We start from the raw sequence: 19,213 nt of genomic DNA, 5'->3' as shown, positions 1-19,213 counted from the left end.
TCGCAGCCGGCTCCTTTCCTCAGTGACGCCGCCGTTTGTCAGGCGCTTAAAGCCTCGCAGCAGCTGCTTAGTGCTTCGTAGCGAGCAATTTCTGCTTTAATGCGCAGGGAGTTGGCACTCGTGCTCCCGGCCCTGCGGGCGAGGCGAGGCGAGGCAGCGCCTGTGTCCCTCCTCAGCCCCTTCTCTCCCGGCAGGATGCTGCGCTGAGGCGGACGATGGCTCTGTGGGCTCGGCAGGTCTCCCGCTGGCGCTGCCTGCTGCAAACGGCCCCTGCTGCTGGATGTCCTCGGAGGCTGAGGGGCCGCAGCAGCGGCACCGCACAGGCGTGTCGTGGGTTCGCCCCTCTGGCTCTGCTGCCCTCTAGAAATGACGTTCTTCCGTGGAGATTGCAGGCGTGCAGGCATGCATCCGTAGGAAGCTGTTCTCCGCCTGGCAGTGCCAAGGATGGATCCTTTTCTTCTCCTGAAAGTAACTTGCCTTCACCAGTAAAACAGAAACAAGCAAAAGCTGAAACATTACCTGACCTGAATGCAAAAATACTGTATGAAGGTAAGAGGCCTTAGGGATACCATTTCTCACGAATCTCCGAATCATGCTTTCAGGATTACCCTTGGTTCTTCTTTTTTGGCCTGTTTATCTAAAACACTTACCTGACTTTCACTTGGTTTTAGCCCCATAGTTAACTCGGAATTCCTGCGGTCACTGTAGCGTATAAAGAATACCTTTAAGCTGAGATAAAGATATGTTTTGGGTAGAAATATCAGTCTGGTGCTGCTGTTTGAAGAGCTTTTCTTTTCTTAACTCTACCTGCAGCACCTGAGCATTTGCCTTTCCCTCATACCAGTTGTACTGGTGCAAAATAAAGGGTTTTGTTTGTTGGAGTTTTTTTTTGGGGGGGGGCAGGAGTGGGGAGGCCACCCCTGAAGCAGCTCGCACAAAGCAGCCGTTTGAATGATGAGGGATGAACAACAGGAGGCAGCAGAGTGTGAAGCCTGCTGAAGCACTGCCCTGATGAGAAATGCTCGTCAAACTGTCTCCTGGGGAAAGGACGATAGATACAAGGTCGCCTTGGTGGTGTTGCTCTGAGGAAATTGCCTCACTTTTCTCTACTTTTATATCTAAGTGAGGATAAAAAAAATACCACCCTCTGAACATAATTCTAGTGTGCTGAGGAAACTTGCACCGGATTACTAAGCAGTCTTGTATGTTCAGATTCTGCTTTGAGCCCAGCCAACTTGGATCCTACAGAGCTTATTTTTGGGGTGGCTCAGAGCTGCAACTGAGATCTGTGTGTTTGTGCAGCTGGTTCTGGAAACAGTGCTGCACCAGAACTGACAGGTCAGCCAGCTCATATGTGTCTGCACCTGCGGTGCAGTTTATTTACGTGCCAGATTTTTATCTGCCAGCAGGCTTACTGTTGTATATGTGTGTGTAGAGCATTTTGCCCAGTTGGCAGTGTATATAATGGAATAAACATAATTTCTGACTTTTTTTGGGAGGGTAAGTTGAGGTATGTTTCCTGATAGGATGTTTAACAGAACTTAGAGTGGCAAGAAAAAGGGCATCTGTGTTTCCAGAATGGACCTTGGTGTATATTGGTTCAGTCCTCAACAGGTTGAAAGGAAATACTTGATATCCATGTAGGTTATTAGAGAGTTCTTATTACTATTTAAGGTGTAAGTGTTGCTAAAAACGTTTTACTGTGCTTTTGTTTCTGAGCCTTTGAGAAAAAGAAGTGGCAAGACCTTCAACAGCTATTGAGCTAGTCTGTGCAACTCTTCCTTGAACAATAGGACCTTTGGAACCTGCCTTGGTAGTTCTAGTGTGGCTTTGGTTTTTTGATATGGAAGAGTGTTACCCTAGTCTCTAGGAAGTCACTGTGTGAAGGTACAGGATGCAGAAAATCCCCATCATGAAGAGTTTATAATTAGGGCTGTTGATCAGTAATCAGTTTGATAATTGAGGTGGATGCTAGCAGTCAGCCTGCAAAACAGTAATCTTGATGTGGTTGCTGTGAGCTCCTGTCAGTGGAAAAACAGATCAGTTTAGAGAAATATCTTCTAAAAAGACACTGAGCTTTGTGACTTGGAACACTTAAGGGGAAAAAAGCATAATAATGTTCACTTGGAAACTTTAATGAGTAGGAAATGGAGCTTGACTTCTTTAGTTGTTAGAGGTAGTGGCAGTCAGCCATTCTGTAATGGATAAGACATGACAGCTTGGTTGGAGTTGGCTGTGAAATACCTTGAAAGTTAAAACTGCAGTTCAGACATCAGATTCAGAAGAGGCACAAAGTAGCGGGCTTGTCAGGTTATGAAAAATAATCTTTGCAGCAGCCTTTGATCTGGGTATGATCAGGCAAGAATGCATTTATAAAGACATGAAAGAAAGTTCTTTTTCAAGAAGGTGATGCGATCTGTTGTCTGCAGTGCTCAAGGCAGCAGACTGAAGACAGGCTTGCTGGGTACTATGCTCAGATCGGCCACATGAGCAAGAGTTGATGGGCAATGACAAGGAGATGGAACAGAGACAAAAACTGGGAGCAGAGTCTATGTTTTCGTATGTTTTCAAATAATAATAGATTGGCTGTTCATCTCATGCACAGTGTTCTTGCATTTTGAAATGGATTTTAAGAGATCTGTACAGCGTTTGGTGGCAGCAGCTTTGTCTTTCACAAAATGGATTTGGGACCCTTATATTTGTTTCTTAGACTGGGATGACATCCCACCTTCGTCTGCTTTGGAGGAGATTTCTGAGGAAGAAGCTGTACAGATCATTGCAGAACCGCTTCTTCCCCTTCAATCTTCCACACTCCGAGATTATGTTGATCACTCAGAAACCCTGGCGAAACTTGTCCACCTAGGTATGTGTGATTTTGTTTATGTGGTTTGCCTATATCTGGAGCTTTGGAGAGTCTATAATTTGTGTTTTGATCTTACTGGTTTCTTTGTAAACTTGAAAATAGGAACAGTGACCAATGGCTAAGGGCAACAGAACATTATCCAGGGTGAATGGAAAAAGAGAGGGGACCACAAGACTCACTAGCAATGCTATATTAGTTGAAGACAAGTCTGGCTAGCTTTAGTCCCTTAGTGCTGTGCATGCTAGAAGGAGGCATCTCCCATAGCTTCCAGAGGTGGGGAGCACTTTCTGTAACTTGATTGGTCTCTCTTCTTTTGAGCTGGTTAAGGATGCTTTAATTTGCTGCAAAAGAAATTGCAGCTCTGTCGTGGTTTAGCCCCAGTCAGCAACTAAGCACTATGCAGCTGCTCACTCACTCCCCCTACCCCAATGGGATGGGGGAGAATCAGAGGAGTAAGAGTGAGAAACACTCCTGGGTTGAGATAAGAACAGTTTAATAATTGAAATAAAGTAAAATAGTAATGATAGTAATAACAATATAATAATGATAATAATAATAATAATATACAAAGCAAGTGATGCACAATGCAATTGCTCACCACTCGCCGACTGATACCCAGACAGTTTCCGAGCAGCAATCGCTGCTCCCCGGCCAACCTCCCCCAGTTTATATACTGAGCATGACGTCATACGGTATGGAATAGCCCTTTGGTCAGTTTGGATCAACTCTTCTGGCTGTGCCCTCTCCCAGTTTCTTGTGCACCTGGCAGAGCATGGGAAGCTGCAAAGTCCTTGACTAGCATAAGTAGTACTTAGCAACAACTAAAACATCAGTGTGTTATCAACATTCTTCTCCTACTAAATCCAGAACACAGCACTACACCAGCTAGTAGGAAGAAAATTAACTCTATCCCAGCCAAAACCAGGACAAGCTCTCTGTCCTTGGAAGGAAGGAAGGAGAGCAGTTGCTGTGCAGAGCCTTAGAAGTGGGGCGCAGTAAACTGGAGAGGCGAGGAGGAAGGGATGAAAGAGAACCTTACTTCTCATCAAAAAGGTGCTGGACTGTGCAAGGATAGCTGAATTCAAGGTTGCTGGCGACCTCCTTGTTTCCCACAAGTGCAAGGAACACTAGAAGGAGGTTGGAAAAATAAGTATTTGAGAGGGGGAGATCTGGTTCTGCGCAGTAACAAATTGTTATGTGTGAGCCAGTATCCAAAGGTACTTCACTGCAAAATTGTCCCCTTCCCTTGTATAATGGAATCAGGAATTCCTTACACACATCCTTCTGTGCAGCAAGAGTAGGTCTCTACATGTGGCATGTGCTAGTGTACTTGATTCCTCACATACAGGATTCACTGCAAATGTCGTCTTTCAAAAAATAAACTTAGCAGAAGCGTCTAAAATGACTGCTTGTTTTATCTGGAATCTTTCCACAGTATATAAGGTGTTGTGACCTTGCTGTGTTGAGCAATTGAAGCATGTTAAATCAGTGCAAAAAAGGAGCAGTCCTAGAAATTTCAGCATACCTTCCTAAATCATTTATAGGAACTAGGGTCTGTATTGAATTAAAACAATATCTAATTTTCTTTGTTGTAGGAGTTAACTTATCCCAAGTGGAGAAACGTCAAAAGGCAGGTCAGCTCTTACTGACCTTGGACTTTGAAAAAGATATAAGAAAAATACTTCTGTTTCTTAAGGATGTGGGTGTAGAAGACAATCAGCTGGGATCATTCCTGACTAAAAATCCATACATCCTTGCTGAAGATCTGGAAGCTTTAGAAACCAGGTATGCCTTTCAAACAGAAGCAGGGTGTTAAGCCCTTTGGCTTGAAGATCTTGTTTCCCAGATGGCTTAACCTTGTCTGAAGCTGTGTTGCTGCTGCTTCTTTTCTCACTCGATCCCTGGCTCCATGTTCCTGTGCCTTCCCATCAGTCAGCGTTAACATGTGGTGGTATCATAAGTCATGTCAACACCCTGATCCACCTGAAAACTGTCCATTAACAAATTTTACTGCTCATCCCTATCTCTTGGCCACAGAGGAAGCAGCTTGCCACCCTAGGCCACTTATTTTACCTGTGTCAGCTTAGATTTGAAAATGTTGGTCCCTGACGCTTTACCTAAATTTGTAGAACAAATATTAACCTCTTCAGTCATGCTTTGAAACCACTCTTCTAGATGATACGTCTACCAATACCTTGTGAATTGGGCAGTAAAAGAAGCAGACCAGATCTCTTCTGTGTTTACTTCTAATAGCAGCAGAAGGTTTGGTGACTTTTTTTTTCCTGTTGTCCAGCTCAAACTGAGCACAAGACTACAATGAACTAATTTTGTTGTGTGTTCACACTTGTATGGCCTTAGACAGTTCCTCAGTGTCACCCAGCTTGTCTGTGCATAAGGGTAAATACCAGTCTCTTTAGAAGATTTCATATCTTAGACCAAAGCTTGTATACTTAGCTGCCCTGTGGAGTTTGTTTTGGTTTTTTTAAGCTTATTTGTGTGTGTACCAAAAACACCAAAGGTGGAATTCTTTATTATGTTTTTTTTTTTAAGAAATGTCAGTGTGTTTGTGGGTCTTTCTTCTGAGACAATAGGGGAAACAAACTGTTTTCTCTATTTACTGTCAAACTTTTGTTTTCTGTATCACCCTCTCCTACTCCTCTCTGCTCTTTTTAATGTCTTAAATCCAGATGCTGTGTACTGCAGACTGTACTTCCTGCAGTTTAGCTTATTAGACAACACTAACTTCAGAAAATGCTGCATTCTGAATATAAGGGCTACTTGAATGAAAGTAAGCACTGAAGAAATAAGACAACTATATACACATATTCGTCCAGCAGCATAACTTGGAAAGCGATGGGATTTGTGTCAGAAGTTGACTGAAGTCTGCTGATTTCAGTAATTCGAGTGTTGTCTAAATTAAACTGTGTAATTGTATTTCTTGTTCTCTGCCAACAGTGAGACTTCCTCTTTAATGGCAGTTGTTATTTCATTAACAAATCTTTGTCTGGTCAGTTTTAGAGATATAATGGGATAATACTGCAGTGTAAAGTAGCTTTAAAAACCTGTAGCTGAGTTAAAGGGAAAAGGTGGTCAAAACAAGAATATTGAGGAGCTCTGACATCTACCCAGCATGCTCTAAGACGTTACTGACAGCAGGTGTCCATTCTCCCTGTGTTAGAAATCAACCGTCATTGTACTGTTTTGTCACTTGTCTGTGCATCTTGGCCATGTGAGTGCAGATTTCAACTGTTCCTTCAGTGGGCTTAAGCTAGGATGCCGGACTTCATCCTGCAGTGACTGAGATACCTGTGCTGGTGCTGGTCAAATTGAGGTCTTAACAGTTTTAAGTGTTAATATCTGTTCACAGAAGCCTGTCCTTAGTGTTTTTGCATTGTTAACTTTGGAGGACTAGTTCTAGACCTTTAAAGATGAGGTTTGTGTTTGTGGCAGAAAGCCTTTCACTTCTAAAGAATAATCTTCCTGAAGTTAAATAACTGGAATTTTTAAAATATTCAAGACCTTAGAAATAATGTATTGTAATAATATAGATAATCTATTTTTTTAAAAAAAAGTTATTCTTAATTCTTCATTTATCTGAAATAACTGAATGTAGGTTTTGAGCCTATATTTTCATGAATCCACAGTCACTTTTTGCAAAGGTGCTTTGCCCTAGGGATGGTGTGGTGGCTTCTAACTGCATTCCACTCTTCCTCCTTGTTGGTTTATGGATACAAACAGCCTCTATGTGTTCCTTTGCTTTAGTACTTCCTTCCAGATTTTTGCAGGTGGGATCCCATTAAGACACGAGAGACTGAAGGTACCAGCACCAGACTATGGGGTTGTACTTTTTTTTTTTAACTTCCCTGTGTCTTGCAGTCATAGAGATCCTAGCTTTCTGTACTCAGCTGTATTTGTTTGGTGTGAACCTGTAAGATTCTGAAATGGAATTACTTTCTTCTTCTGATTCATACTTCCATTAGGCGTGTTGCTTATAGAAAAAATTGCAGGAAAATGGACTTTTATTCTTAAAATTACTCCAGACAGGCTTGCATTACTTCAGCAGTTCTTTTATAGAACAACGTGTGTGTGTGTGTGTGCACTTTCTAATGAACTCAAAACATCTTGGTCTTCAAAAACTCTTGGCTCTTGCATGTAGTAGCTGTCCAAGACAGAAATCTGAAAATACGGCTTTTTGGAAACAGGTGCATTAGTAGACTCATGTCTAACAAGACCTGACTCTTCTTCTTTCTTCTCTGTTCTTCCATCCTCCTGTTCAATAAGCGGCCTTTCAGAAACAATATCCAAAAAGAACCTGTGTCATTTTTCAGCAGTAGTTTTGAGTCTAGGTGTCGGAGGTGCTTATATTCTTCTGAAGAGACTATTTTTTGCAATGATAAACGTTCTAACTCTCCTGGGAAGTCAGATTTGCTTTTCAGTGACTGTCCTGTGGAACTGCCTGGTTAGTAAAGTAGGGGCTGAACAGGGAAATCCAATTCTTCTTCATTTTCTGCAGCTTCATTTTTCAGTAAGTTTGTCTCTGGCACTGGTGAATGCTTTCCTGCAAGCTTGAAAGTAAGTGTGCTGTGGAGGGTGTATGGCAGGCTGTGAAGTGAATGTGTCTCGGATAGCTGTCTTTTGAAAGCCGAGTATCACCTTTGCATAAACACTTCGGTGCAGATGGACATGGTATTGGTTACATCACTCCGGAATGTTTTATTGCTATGGATTCCACGTTGCCAGGAAACAAAACACAAATTTCAATAGATTTGGCATTTGACTTCAGATAAACACTGTAAAAGTCAACACATTCCATAATTCATAACAATTCTGACAGTTGCAAATCAGTGTCTGTAGTGCAGCTGCACCAGATGCTTTGTTTTACGGTATTGTTAATGATGACTTAAAACTGTTAACATGCTACATAGAACTGCTGACCCCTGTAGTAGAACGAGGGCTAACCTTGGTGCCAACACTCACAAAGTTATCTCAAACTTTGGTTGGGTTGGATGATTGCGCTTCTTTAATACACCAGTGTCTAGAGTCAGGTTATTACAATCTTGCCATCCCTCTTTTAAGCTTCTTGCCATTCCAGGATGCAATGAAATGCTTCAGGTCTGAATCTTAATGACTTGTTAACAGAAAACAAGTGGAGGGGGGTCAGGACAACCAAAAGGTTTTATTTTTAATCTGCTCGTTTAGCTATGTTTCTAGGATGCTTGGCAGCTGTACCCTTGAAAAAATGAATGGAAGAAGTATAGTGTAGCCAAGCTGCAGCATTCAAAACATAATGGCATAATTTTTGAAGGGACAATTGTTTACTGTTGTGTTCTGCATTTCTCCCCCTCCTAACCTCTCCTTGTCTCTGAGGCTCCTGCAGCCAGTTCCATCAGCATTGTCTGGAGCCTAGGCTGCTACCTTCTGTGTTGAGGTGCCTGCTCAGTTAGGAATTGGTCCTCTAGAGCTTGTTCTTAGATTACTTCATTTTTTAGGCTTTGTGGAAGGAGAAGGAGGTTGTAGTGACTGGAAGGTTTGGGTGGTTCTTTTTTTTTTTTTTTTTCTTTTTTTTTCTCTCAAGACATGATTGAACACACAGCCCATGTTTAGCTGAATATCTCCTTCTGCAGAATATTCTGCAGTCTATTTAGTATCTTAATTGCTGCCAGATAAATTCAGTTCTTGTATGGTCTAAGTTCATCTGACAGAAAATACTTCTGTATACATTCATCTATAACCAAAGGGAACCTCTTCAAATTGTAGATCATTTTTTTTGTAAATGGTGGCATGTGGGTTAATCATGTCTCTTTTGTGTGCTGTATTCCCCCCCACCCCCCCCATTCCTTTTCCTGGGAGCTATGGTAATAATCTACTGCAAGTAGTATTTGAAATAGGATTTCACTTTCACTGAATTCAACAAAGTTTCAAAAAAGTTTTGAGTCAGAAAGAAAGCAAGCAAGCTCTGTTAAACATAAAAACTTTAGTCAGCTCCATCTCCTTTCTGACAACCAGATGTTTTGTAACTAAACCCTTGGACCAGTGACTGAAAGTAGGGACCTATTGTAACAAAAGTAACTTCAGCTGATTTAGAAATGTCTTTTTGGACAATGTCTCTACAGACAGCGTTGTTGTATGATATTTCTCCTTCAGTGCTATTGGCAAAACAGGGGTGTATGAGGTATAGTACTCTGTTCTTTCAGCAGTAGAAATGGAATTCATTAAAATAGCAAAAGGCTGTATATATCTTTTTGTCCATACCTTATGATGATCTATTAATGTGTTTGCAATCTAGGAGACAGGCTGGTAGTTAAATGTACGTTAACATAGTTATCTGCTTAAGTACAGCTGGAAGGAATTAAAATCTGTCTTCACTATTGACATTCTGCTCTGAGGTTTATTTTACTTCTAATTAATTGGAAGGGATGGTATTTTGCTTTTATGATAACTGCAGATTTCCCCCTAATTATTTTTGGCAGGGTTGCATGTTAATGCTAGAACATCTGTCCGTTTATAAGATATCACTGAGGAATTTAAGCAAGTACTGAATAAATGGAGGCAATAAAATTTTCATCACTGGATTTTATTTTGTTTTTGTTCTCTTTCTAGAGTGGCTTACCTAAAATCAAAAAAATTTGGTAAGGCAGAAATTGCTCAGATGGTCTCAAGAGCTCCATATTTGCTGTTGTTTTCAGTGGAAAGACTGGATAACAGACTGGGTTTCTTCAAAAACGAACTTGGCCTCAGTGTAAAACAGGTAAAGACTATACACTGAAGTCTTTAGGTACTTTGTCAGTGACAACTGTAAGGCCTTGGAATATGAATACTTAAGTGTTTGGAGGCTATTCACAAACATTGACATTACCGATGGGAATGCAGAGGGTTACAGGAGGATAACATTTTAACTGTCTGTAGAAGTAATATGGGCATCTAACATTCAAAGGTTCTGACGTACAGTTCTTGAAGATGATCCGCTGCAGGTTATTTTCAAACAAGCATGTGTGTGTCCAGTTTTATTATCTGAGGTGGGTCAGAGGACTGAATCCATTGCTGAAAAAGCAAGCAGCTTTTTTAACTTATAGAAAATTAATTGGCTCTCTTCATCTCTTCAAGATACTGCAATATACTTAGACTATTTTTCAACGATGAGTTAATCTGTGAATATCATATCAAAGTAAATGCCAAATCATATGCTCAGCTCACCAAGAGTAACCCCTGGGTTCACTCGTGAGTGCTTAGTAGGTATTTAGAACCATGCTTTGGGATCTTCAGAGGAGGTAGTAGCTGGACTTTCCTGGAATAAGTGGGCAGTGTTAGTTGTTTCCTGCAGTAGCTGGGATTGCAATAAATGTCAAGTTCCAAGTGGAATCTGGTGTGCTTCTATTAGCTGAATAGTCACAGCTGTCACAGTGCCTGTTGCTGGCCTTTCCATGCTTGAGGTAAGAGATCTCTCTGGAAAAGGGTTTAGTCACTGTCTTGTACTCAGGGCGAATTACAAGTAATCACATGGCTTAGGAGATGTGGAATAATTTCTTGTATTGCCATAATACTATGGTTTAACCAGATCCTGAGGTAGACAAATTACACTGCAGCTGAAAAATCCTTTTATAGCCTCTATGAGGTAGTGTTTTGATTACTTTTTTCAAGAAGGGTGGGAAGAAACAACTTGAGCACTGAGAGAGATTGGGCACTTGTTAATAAAATAACAGCTATGTTATTTTTTGTTTCCCAAATGAACATATTTGAGTAACTTTTTGCATCTTAATATAGTGCTGTTTTATGCAAACTCATCTTTGGTGTAGAGGTAAAATGAAATGCAAGTGAAAGTGCATCCCTCTTCCAACTGAGGGGAAAAAAAAAAGTTTATATGAGATCTCTTTCTTTCACAGATGGATTCACAGACAAGTTTTCAGTAATAATCTTTCCTTTGTGTTTTCCCTAATTGTAGACAAAGGATCTGGTAATTCGTCTTCCAAGGCTATTGACTGGCAAATTGGAGCCTGTAAAAGAAAATCTTCAGGTGAGTTTATTAGTAGATACTAAAATTGTATTGTGTGTCCACATAGTTTAAGAGTTGTCAGAAGATAAAATTCCTGGAGGAGAATGCTGAACAGAAAGAATTTAATGAAATAATTTTAGTGGAGATATAAAATACCTGAGGATTTTGTTAAACAATTTCTTTTCTGCTATGGCTTGCAAGCTTATAGCATATGTGGAGCAGTATCTTATTCCGTCTTATACTCTGATGTAGGTTAGAAACTTCATCTGGGTCCCTTCCTGCCAAAAGTTGCCATCTGATGACACAAATTGTTACCCATTTCTTTACAAGGAGTGAAGAGCAGGGCTTGCTCCCTCCTCCTCCCCCGCCGTAATTATTATGTTTTTTTGCTAACTTGGATAGTCTGTGAGGATTTAGGAGCAAGAAATGTGCAGTTGATTATTTTCCTCTTGGCAGGTAGCTAGTCTGCCAAAATGTGCATTTGACACCTATTGTCCGATAGCAGATGGTCGTTATTAACAACTGTTGGGTAAATAACTTCAAACCCACAGGGACTCCTTTCCCTTTTGAAAATGTAACTATGTATTGGTTTAATTATTGTGCTGTAAAGCCATCTAGGCCAAACAGCATGATGTAGTATAACAATTTGAGAAATCCCATTATCCTATAATGCATAACTATGAATTAAAATATATAATTTTTCAGAAAGACTCACTGCTCTGAAACTATTTAACACTGGGAATCTTGCAATCTGAAATGTGTGTGTGGTAAGGGAGGAGACTGGAAAGTAGCAGACTGTTCCAATTAATAGTGCTTTCTTTTTAATGAACATTGTTTCCACAGGCTAGGGATTCAATATATTATAATGAATGCATTTTTAAGATCCTCAGTTCTATGCGACTATCTTGTCTATCTACCAAGAAGTGTATAGTCTAGCACATTTTTAACAAGTTCAAGAGAGAGAAGAAGGATTTTTAGGTCCTCGCTATTAGAATCTACTGATACTTAGAACCTCCAGCCTTTCGGGAGGTTGGATGTCTCAGATTCAGAATCTGGGTTCAGACCTGTATGTCCTAAGCTGGTGGTGGGCAGGCAGTGAAACCATCAGTTCAGAAGTGACTTGGTGGTATCCCTCATTCTGAGCAGGCTGTTACTTAGCAACAACTGCTGCAGCTGATACTGGTTGTCAAAAGATACCAATCATGGGCTAAATAAGCTGAAGGATGGCTTATTCCATCCTCTGAAGGTTTCATCAAGCACAATTAGAGATTCACTGCTAGGGTAAAACTGGAAAGCTTGCATTACCACTGCCTGTTATGGGAATCATACAGAGTATGTTGAATATTGCTAGGGCTGACGCCATAAGGATATTAGCATATGTGGTCTAGAGAGTTACTGAATATTAAATATGTTTGCTGTCAAACTGAGTGCAGGCAAAGCAACTTAGACTTGAGCTCACTCTTCGTGTCGAGAGAGCTGATCCATTTCACAGAGCAGAAAAGAAAAGGTCAAGATTCTTGCGACAATTACCTCTACAGTGGGTCCAGCTGTACATCTCTACTGATTTAACATCAGGTCTACTCTCGGTTGTATATCTTAATGCACTGTTACCCCTGCCAACTCACATCCATGGAAGACACTGCTAAAATGCAAACACATCTCTTCATACTTGAATGCTGTCTTAATTCATTAGTATTTCTTGTGGTACGCAAATATTTATAAAGCAGATAGGGAAGAATGAGAAGTTGAAAGACCTGGATAGTCACCTCTAGGAACAATTCCCCGTAAGGATCTGGAAGTCCTAAGGTAGCTTCAAAACCCAGATTCTAAGCCCTTCCCTTTGTATTTACCAGGCAGTTTTGGAAAAGAGCTGCAGTCTTGGCACATCAAAGTGGAAAAACAGAAAGCACCACCTTTTTGCTAACTGAAGAAGTACCTGAGTTGGATTTGAAAGTCTGGTTATGTTGACTGACAAGCACACCCACTTCATGCCTGAAAACAAGCTGCTTGTAAATGTCACTGGAGGATAGAAGAAATGGCTGAGTTACCAGACACTCTTGTATGCTGAATTCCTTTCTCAACAACTCAATGAACTGCTTGCCATTCTGCACTTTGGGAGGAGTGCTCATGATTTTATTGAAAAAATGTGTTTTGTTTTCCTTTTGGGAAACCATAATTGAAGTCAAGGCAGTCTGTGAAAAAGACATTTTACTTTAGACATTAACCAACTGTAAATAAATTGAATACACCACATATTCTACACATCTCTTTCAGCTTCAACAGACTTCAGCTGAAGACTACAGGACTGAAATTATACTCCCTAATATAAAAACGTAACTTGGATACATTAGCAAAAGAAATAATACACTAACAAAAGTAGTCACTAGCTATTTGATTGCTGTGTTTTACAGAGCTCAACAGCTCCACAACTAGAAAGTCAGGCTCTTTTGACAGCTTGGTATTGAAACTGGTAAGAGACTCTTAGGGGAGAATTTTTGTGCTTGTAACTGCGGTGCATACTGAGACACAGCTTTTTTGTTTGTATCTCAGACAAGCTGAAAAACACATAGCATTCACAGAAGTCATCTTTACTTTGGGGATACTCTATAAACAAATTACACTTTAATCCAGAATGATAAAGAATTTGCACTGTCTGACTTGAGAACTGGAGTGGCAGGTGTTACTGTGTGTTGCATTCTTGCTGCTGTGTGACAAAGGGCAGAAGGATTTTGCGTTAGTTTATTTCAGTGGCTCATTAAAATAAGCGAAGTTTGCTGAGCTGACTTTTGAAGATAAAACTGTGCTCTCTTTCAGGTTTGTCAGATTGAACTTGGTTTTCAACGTACTGAAATTCAACAGATTGCGTTTAAAACCCCCAAGATTTTAACTGCAAGTAAAAAGAGACTCAAACAGACATTTGACTACTTACACAACATAATGGGCATTCCCCACCACATGCTTACTCGCTTTCCTCAGGTGAGCTGTTAATCTGGGAATAAATTGTAGGTGCTCTTTGCACAGCTGCATCACTCGTTTGGTGCTGAAGGTAAAGCCTCACTGTATGCAGGACGTGTGAATTCTTCAACTTGTCTGTGGCTTTTACTCTAATTGGAATAACTTGTATTAGCACTCCGCAGCCATTGAGGATTCCAGTGTGGAAGTGCCCTTCTCCCCCTGGCACATGTGACGCCACCATCCCCAGTCTTGTGAATTTTTAAGTTTTGAACAGAAGTAGTCATGCTCATCTCTTCTGGATTCATGCAAGAGAGATTACTGCCTGCTTAGGGATTCCTTGTCCTGAAATCTTACCTAGTTAAGAGACACAAGGGAAGACAGATCATGCAGAAGATCTGTTCATCAGATAACATATATATAAAAAAAATTATTTTTGATTTGTCTAGTTAAAAAATGTTTATAGATTCTAGGATCTGAAAATACAGTTTAAAGGTAAGAGAAGTTCTGTCCATTAGACAATCAAATTCTCATCGATCTTCCTATTGGTGTGCCAATAGCTAAAAAATCACAGGAGTGAAAACAAAATAGTCATCAAAAAACAAATTTTTTTTTCTGTCTGCTCATTACTGTTATTCCCTCACAAACTAAAAGTTGAAAACATTAGTTACTTCATCCAGTGCTGACGTGCAGTCACACTAGCTTCTTACAAGGAAAAAAAAGCATGAATTACAACTTCTGAACTGCAATAATTTTCTTCCTAAATCAAGTCTAGTAGGGAATCTAACTGGCTAAAAGCCAAAATTATATGGGGAAATAAAACTACTCCCCAGGATTTTGATTACTTATCTTACTATTTAATATATATTAACAAGGATGCTTGCTATAACTCCAGTCTGTGTGTCACTTTTGCTCTCCTTGACCTGTAAGTGACCACAAGTCTTACTCACTTCCTTCTCAGTTGTCTTATTGTTGGCTTCATGGTGGTTCATCTCATTATTTATCTTCCTTTTGTTTGGAAGGGTAAGTGGAGAGTTTCCTCTACTCCTTGGTTCTTGGTGCAGTCACCCTCTCTCTTCCCTGTTCTTCCCTTCCATCCTCAAAAACTGTGAGTTCCAGGAAATGGCTAGTACAACTCAGTCTGTATATGGTCTGGCCATTAACTTGTGCATTCACAAATGCATACGTGTGTCCATCTGTTCTTGCTTCTATTCTGAATGACAGTAATGCTGAAAATAAGAGGCACACAGGATTTTTTTGTGAAATCCTCTCTGATGTTACAGCTGCTGTTGTAACCATCCTTCCTGTCAGCTAACGCTCTAAACGCTGGTTAAGGTTTTTTCCCCTGTCTCTTGACTCCCTCTTAAAATTCCAAGAAGGCAGAGAAGGAACAGTAGTTTTGCTTTCTGTCCTAGTTCAAATCCTTCCTTCAGTAGTGTAGTCTCTCCTTTTTAGTAAAAACTGCTCGCTTTCATTGCTCTAGCATTCATGTTTTCACCATTATCTTTAAAGTATCTTCTCTCTCTTCAGTTGTACTGCTCAGAATACAGCTTATTGTATTGAAGCATTTATTTAGAATTTAGATAAGGTATATATAAATGTAGCCTACCTGGTGTTTGACATAAATGAGAAGAAAAGATGCAAATTATTAGTTTTCTTCCTAGATCTTCAGTTTGTCTAAAAAATGCTCTTATTTTAGATTCATTAGAGTCTGAAACTTAGACAACCTAGAAGATTCTTCCCTTTCTTTCTTTCTTTCTTAGGTTTTCAACTCAAAGCTATTACGAATCAAAGAAAGACATATGTTTCTTACATTCTTGGGAAGAGCCCAGTATGACCCAGCGCAACCCAGCTACATCTCTCTGGACCAGCTAGTATCCTTGCCCGATGAGGTGTTTTGTACAGAGATTGCCAAAGCTTCTATACAGGACTTTGAAAAATTCTTAAAAACACTTTAATTAGTAACACATGTAAAAAGGAATAGAATAAAGTTATGAAATAAACATATTTTATAAAACTACTCCCCTTTATGGTCTCTTAACTTCTTAATTACTGGTTTAAGAAGTTGTTGCTTATGAAACATCTGTAGGATGTAAAGGCTCACAGTAATATTCTTTATGGTGACTTAAAAATAGATTTCAGAAGGATTAAGTGAATATATGTTGTTTGCTACTGATGCAATCCTTGTAATTAATTGCTAATTTAATTGAGAGTGAATGATGCAGCACACTAACATAAAAGTAAATGGAAGTGGATTATTATTCTTTTTTTTCTTTTAATAATTTCAGAGTTTTGGGAGATGGAGACACGGGCTACTGACTTATTCCTTGTCTCGCCTTCTGTCTTCTCCCCTCATCCTCCCTGCCAAAAATTAGAATAACAAGCTAATGCAGTAGTGAAGAAGTGACGTGATTAGCTGTTAAGATGAAAGCGGGTAATAAGGGTATTCTTTTCCTTGTACAGTAGAAGGAAGTACACTTACATAGGTGAAGCCCCTCATACAAAAGGGCATTTTTCAACAGGTTACAAAGGTGTTTCTTTGTGAAGCTGGCTGCTGAAGTTAGTATCCTAAAAGCTGTGCAGTGGAACTTGGTTTGATGCCTGGTGGATGAAGGAAAGGCTGTGGACGTCATCTACCTGGGCTTCAGCAAAGCCTTTGACACCGTCTCCCATAGCATTCTCCTTGGGAAGCTGGCAGCTCATGGCTTGGATGGGCGTACTCTTCACTGGGTAAAAAACTGGCTGGGTGGCCAAGCCTGGAGAGTTGTGGTGAATGGAGTTAAGTCCAGTTGGCGGCTGGTCATGAGCGGTGTTCCCCAGGGCTCTGTTTTGGGGCCAGTCTTGTTCAGTATCTTTATCAATGATCTGGATGAGGGGATTGAGTGCACCCTCAGTAAGTTTGCAGATGTCACCACGTTTGGTGGGAGTGTCGATCTGCTGGAGGGTAGGGTGGCCCTGCAGAGGGACCTGGACAGGCTGGACCGATGGGCCAAGGCCAACTGTATGAGGTTTAACAAGGCCAAGTGCTGGGTGCTGCACTTGGGTCACAACAACCCCATGCAGCGCTACAGGCTTGGGGAAGAGTGGCTGGAAAGCTGCCTGGCCGAAAAGGACCTGGGGGTGCTGGTTGACAGCCAGTTGAACATGAGCCAGCAGTGTGCACAGGTGGCCAAGAATGCCAACAGCATCCTGGCTTGTATCAGGAATAGCGTGGCCAGCAGGAGCAGGGAGGTGATTGTTTCCCTGTACTTGGCGCTGGTGAGGCCGCACCTGGAATACTGTGTCCAGTTTTGGGCTCCTCAATACAAGAAAGACATTGAGGTACTGGAGCATGTTCAGAGAAGGGCAACAAGGCTGGTGAAGGGTGTGGAGCACAGGCCTTATGAGGAGCGGCTGAGGGAACTGGGGTTGTTTAGCCTGGAGAAGAGGAGGCTGAGGGGAGACCTTATCGCTCTCTACAACTACCTGAAAGGAGGTTGTAGTGAGGTGGGTGTTGGTCTCTTCTCCCATGTAGATAATAATAGGACAAGAGGAAATGGGCTCAAGCTGCGCCAGGGGAGGTTTAGATTGGATATTAGGAAAAATTTCTTCACGGAAAGGGTAGTCAAGCATTGGAACAGGCTGCCCAAAGAGGTGGTGGAGTCACCATCCCTGGAAGAGTTCAAAAAACGGGTAGATGTGGCACTTGGGGACATGGTTTAGTGGGCATGGTGGTGTTGGGTTGATGATTGGAATGATGATCTTAGAGGTCCTTTCCAATCTTAATGATTCCTAGTTTTTACTTTCATCATAAATGATCCAGCCACCAAGCCAGGAGGCGTGGGGTTGCTGCTCTACCCTTAATTGGTTTAGCGGTGGACTTGGTTATGTTAGGTTAATGGTTGGATTGGATGACCTTAAAGGTCTTTTCCAACCTAAACGATTCTATGATTCTATGTATGAAAGAAAATCAGCAAACTGAATCAAGGCAAATTACAAAAAGAAAATAAGCTCCTTCTAGATTTCAGGGGCATGTATAGTTTTATTTTAAGTCACTTTTCTCTTCCCCTTGTTGAGGAGGGGAAGCAGTTTTTCCCCACCCCAGTGAGATTTGTATGGCTTTAGTATACAATTAACAATACAAAAAGAGGCTGTAGTATATACTTAGTTGACACAGTTATCTTGCTCAGTTATAACAACTGAAGTAAATGCTAACGCTAGGAATCGCAGGAGTATTAAAAGTACTTAATCCTATCAGTAAACAAATTGCATTAATACAGAATTATCAAATGCTTCACAGTGTATTTGGTCAAAGTGAAGAAACTGACTAAAGCCAAATACAAACTGTCTGATAGTTTATTGTTGAGAAGTTTCCATTTCTGTTGAAGTAGTTCAGAAAACTGAAATCCAGATGTTTTCACTTGGATTTAAGCTTATTTAATGAAAAAGTCTCAATGTTTTAAAAGCTCAGTGTTGGAGCTTAAAATACCAATTTGAGTCACAGAAGTGTAAGAGCCTGAAGAAGATTTTGTATGCAGACAGAAAAATAAAATTCAAAAGGTTAAATTCCCCTAATAGGTGGGAAATACAGTAAGGTTAAAGAGACATTTAAAGAATGAGAATAGTAGTGAACTCTGGATCACAATTTGGGTCTTTTATCCAAAATAAAAATTCGGAATTTGAATTACAACACCCAAGAAAAGGAATGTCAGAACAAGCAGGGTGCGAAATGATTTACAGGGGCATCTTCACTTGAAACACAGTAAAAAGCCACATTCATTGTCTGCAGTATATATCTGAGATGCTCTTTTTTGTCTTTCGTTCTCATGTTTCCCACTCCGTTGGCCTGGGAAGATCACTTGAAACCCTCTGTTGAGTAGACTGTTCTTGCTGGAGATGCAAAACATTTCATCTAAAGTGGTGGCTGAAATGTGATGGCTAAACACTTTCCCCTGTTCCTTCCTTTCAAATAAAAATATCTAAGTCTAATTCAATATACTTACTTAGATTTTCACTGTATTAAGTGCTAATAATGAACTATAATCTTCAAACAATCTCATAAAAATTGTTTCTAGTAAAAATTCATGTAATAGAAAGTATGTGGGTTCATAATGCCAAAGAGTTTGCTTTTGTAGATTTACTCCACTGTCCTTATCACGATCTATATTACCATGTGACAAACCACTATAATATTAATTATATTATAGAATACATATATTTTGAATGTCTTAAACTTTGAGCTTTTAATTCCTTTAATATTTTTAAATGTGAAAATGATTACTGCCAGAGCTGAACCAGTTTCTTTGAAATGTTAAATGCATGAGGTTATGCCAAAATAGCTTCCCAGAAATACCATGAAGAAAGGAAGCTAAAGATTTTATGGGAGTGCTAAAAGGAAATGGGAGAGAGGATAGAAGAACTTTTTGAGG

General features: G+C 40.3%; 1 protein-coding gene across 1 annotated transcript; it reads left to right on the top strand.

The window, feature by feature from the left end:
* Positions 1-200: 200 nt before the first annotated feature.
* MTERF3 (mitochondrial transcription termination factor 3) lies at positions 201-15,790 on the top strand. Its single transcript, XM_075705682.1, has 7 exons — positions 201-549; positions 2,711-2,863; positions 4,459-4,648; positions 9,464-9,611; positions 10,803-10,874; positions 13,668-13,829; positions 15,569-15,790. The coding sequence occupies exons 1-7, from the start codon at positions 216-218 to the stop codon at positions 15,761-15,763; spliced, it is 1,254 nt and encodes a 417-aa protein (XP_075561797.1). The 5' UTR covers positions 201-215; the 3' UTR covers positions 15,764-15,790.
* The last annotated feature ends 3,423 nt before the right edge of the window (positions 15,791-19,213 follow it).

This window comes from Pelecanus crispus, chromosome 2 (assembly GCF_030463565.1).
Source record: "Pelecanus crispus isolate bPelCri1 chromosome 2, bPelCri1.pri, whole genome shotgun sequence".
NCBI lineage: Eukaryota > Metazoa > Chordata > Aves > Pelecaniformes > Pelecanidae > Pelecanus > Pelecanus crispus.
This window is presented reverse-complemented; position numbering and strand designations above follow the sequence as displayed.

Excerpts from the sequence above, each read along its gene's own strand:
- MTERF3 (XM_075705682.1), top strand. The coding sequence starts at position 216 with ATGGCTCTGTGGGCTCGGCAGGTCTCCCGCTGGCGCTGCCTGCTGCAA. Across the intron at positions 4,649-9,463 it reads CTGGAAGCTTTAGAAACCAG|AGTGGCTTACCTAAAATCAA; the intron begins GTATGCCTTTCA and ends TTCTCTTTCTAG. Across the intron at positions 13,830-15,568 it reads TGCTTACTCGCTTTCCTCAG|GTTTTCAACTCAAAGCTATT; the intron begins GTGAGCTGTTAA and ends TTTCTTTCTTAG.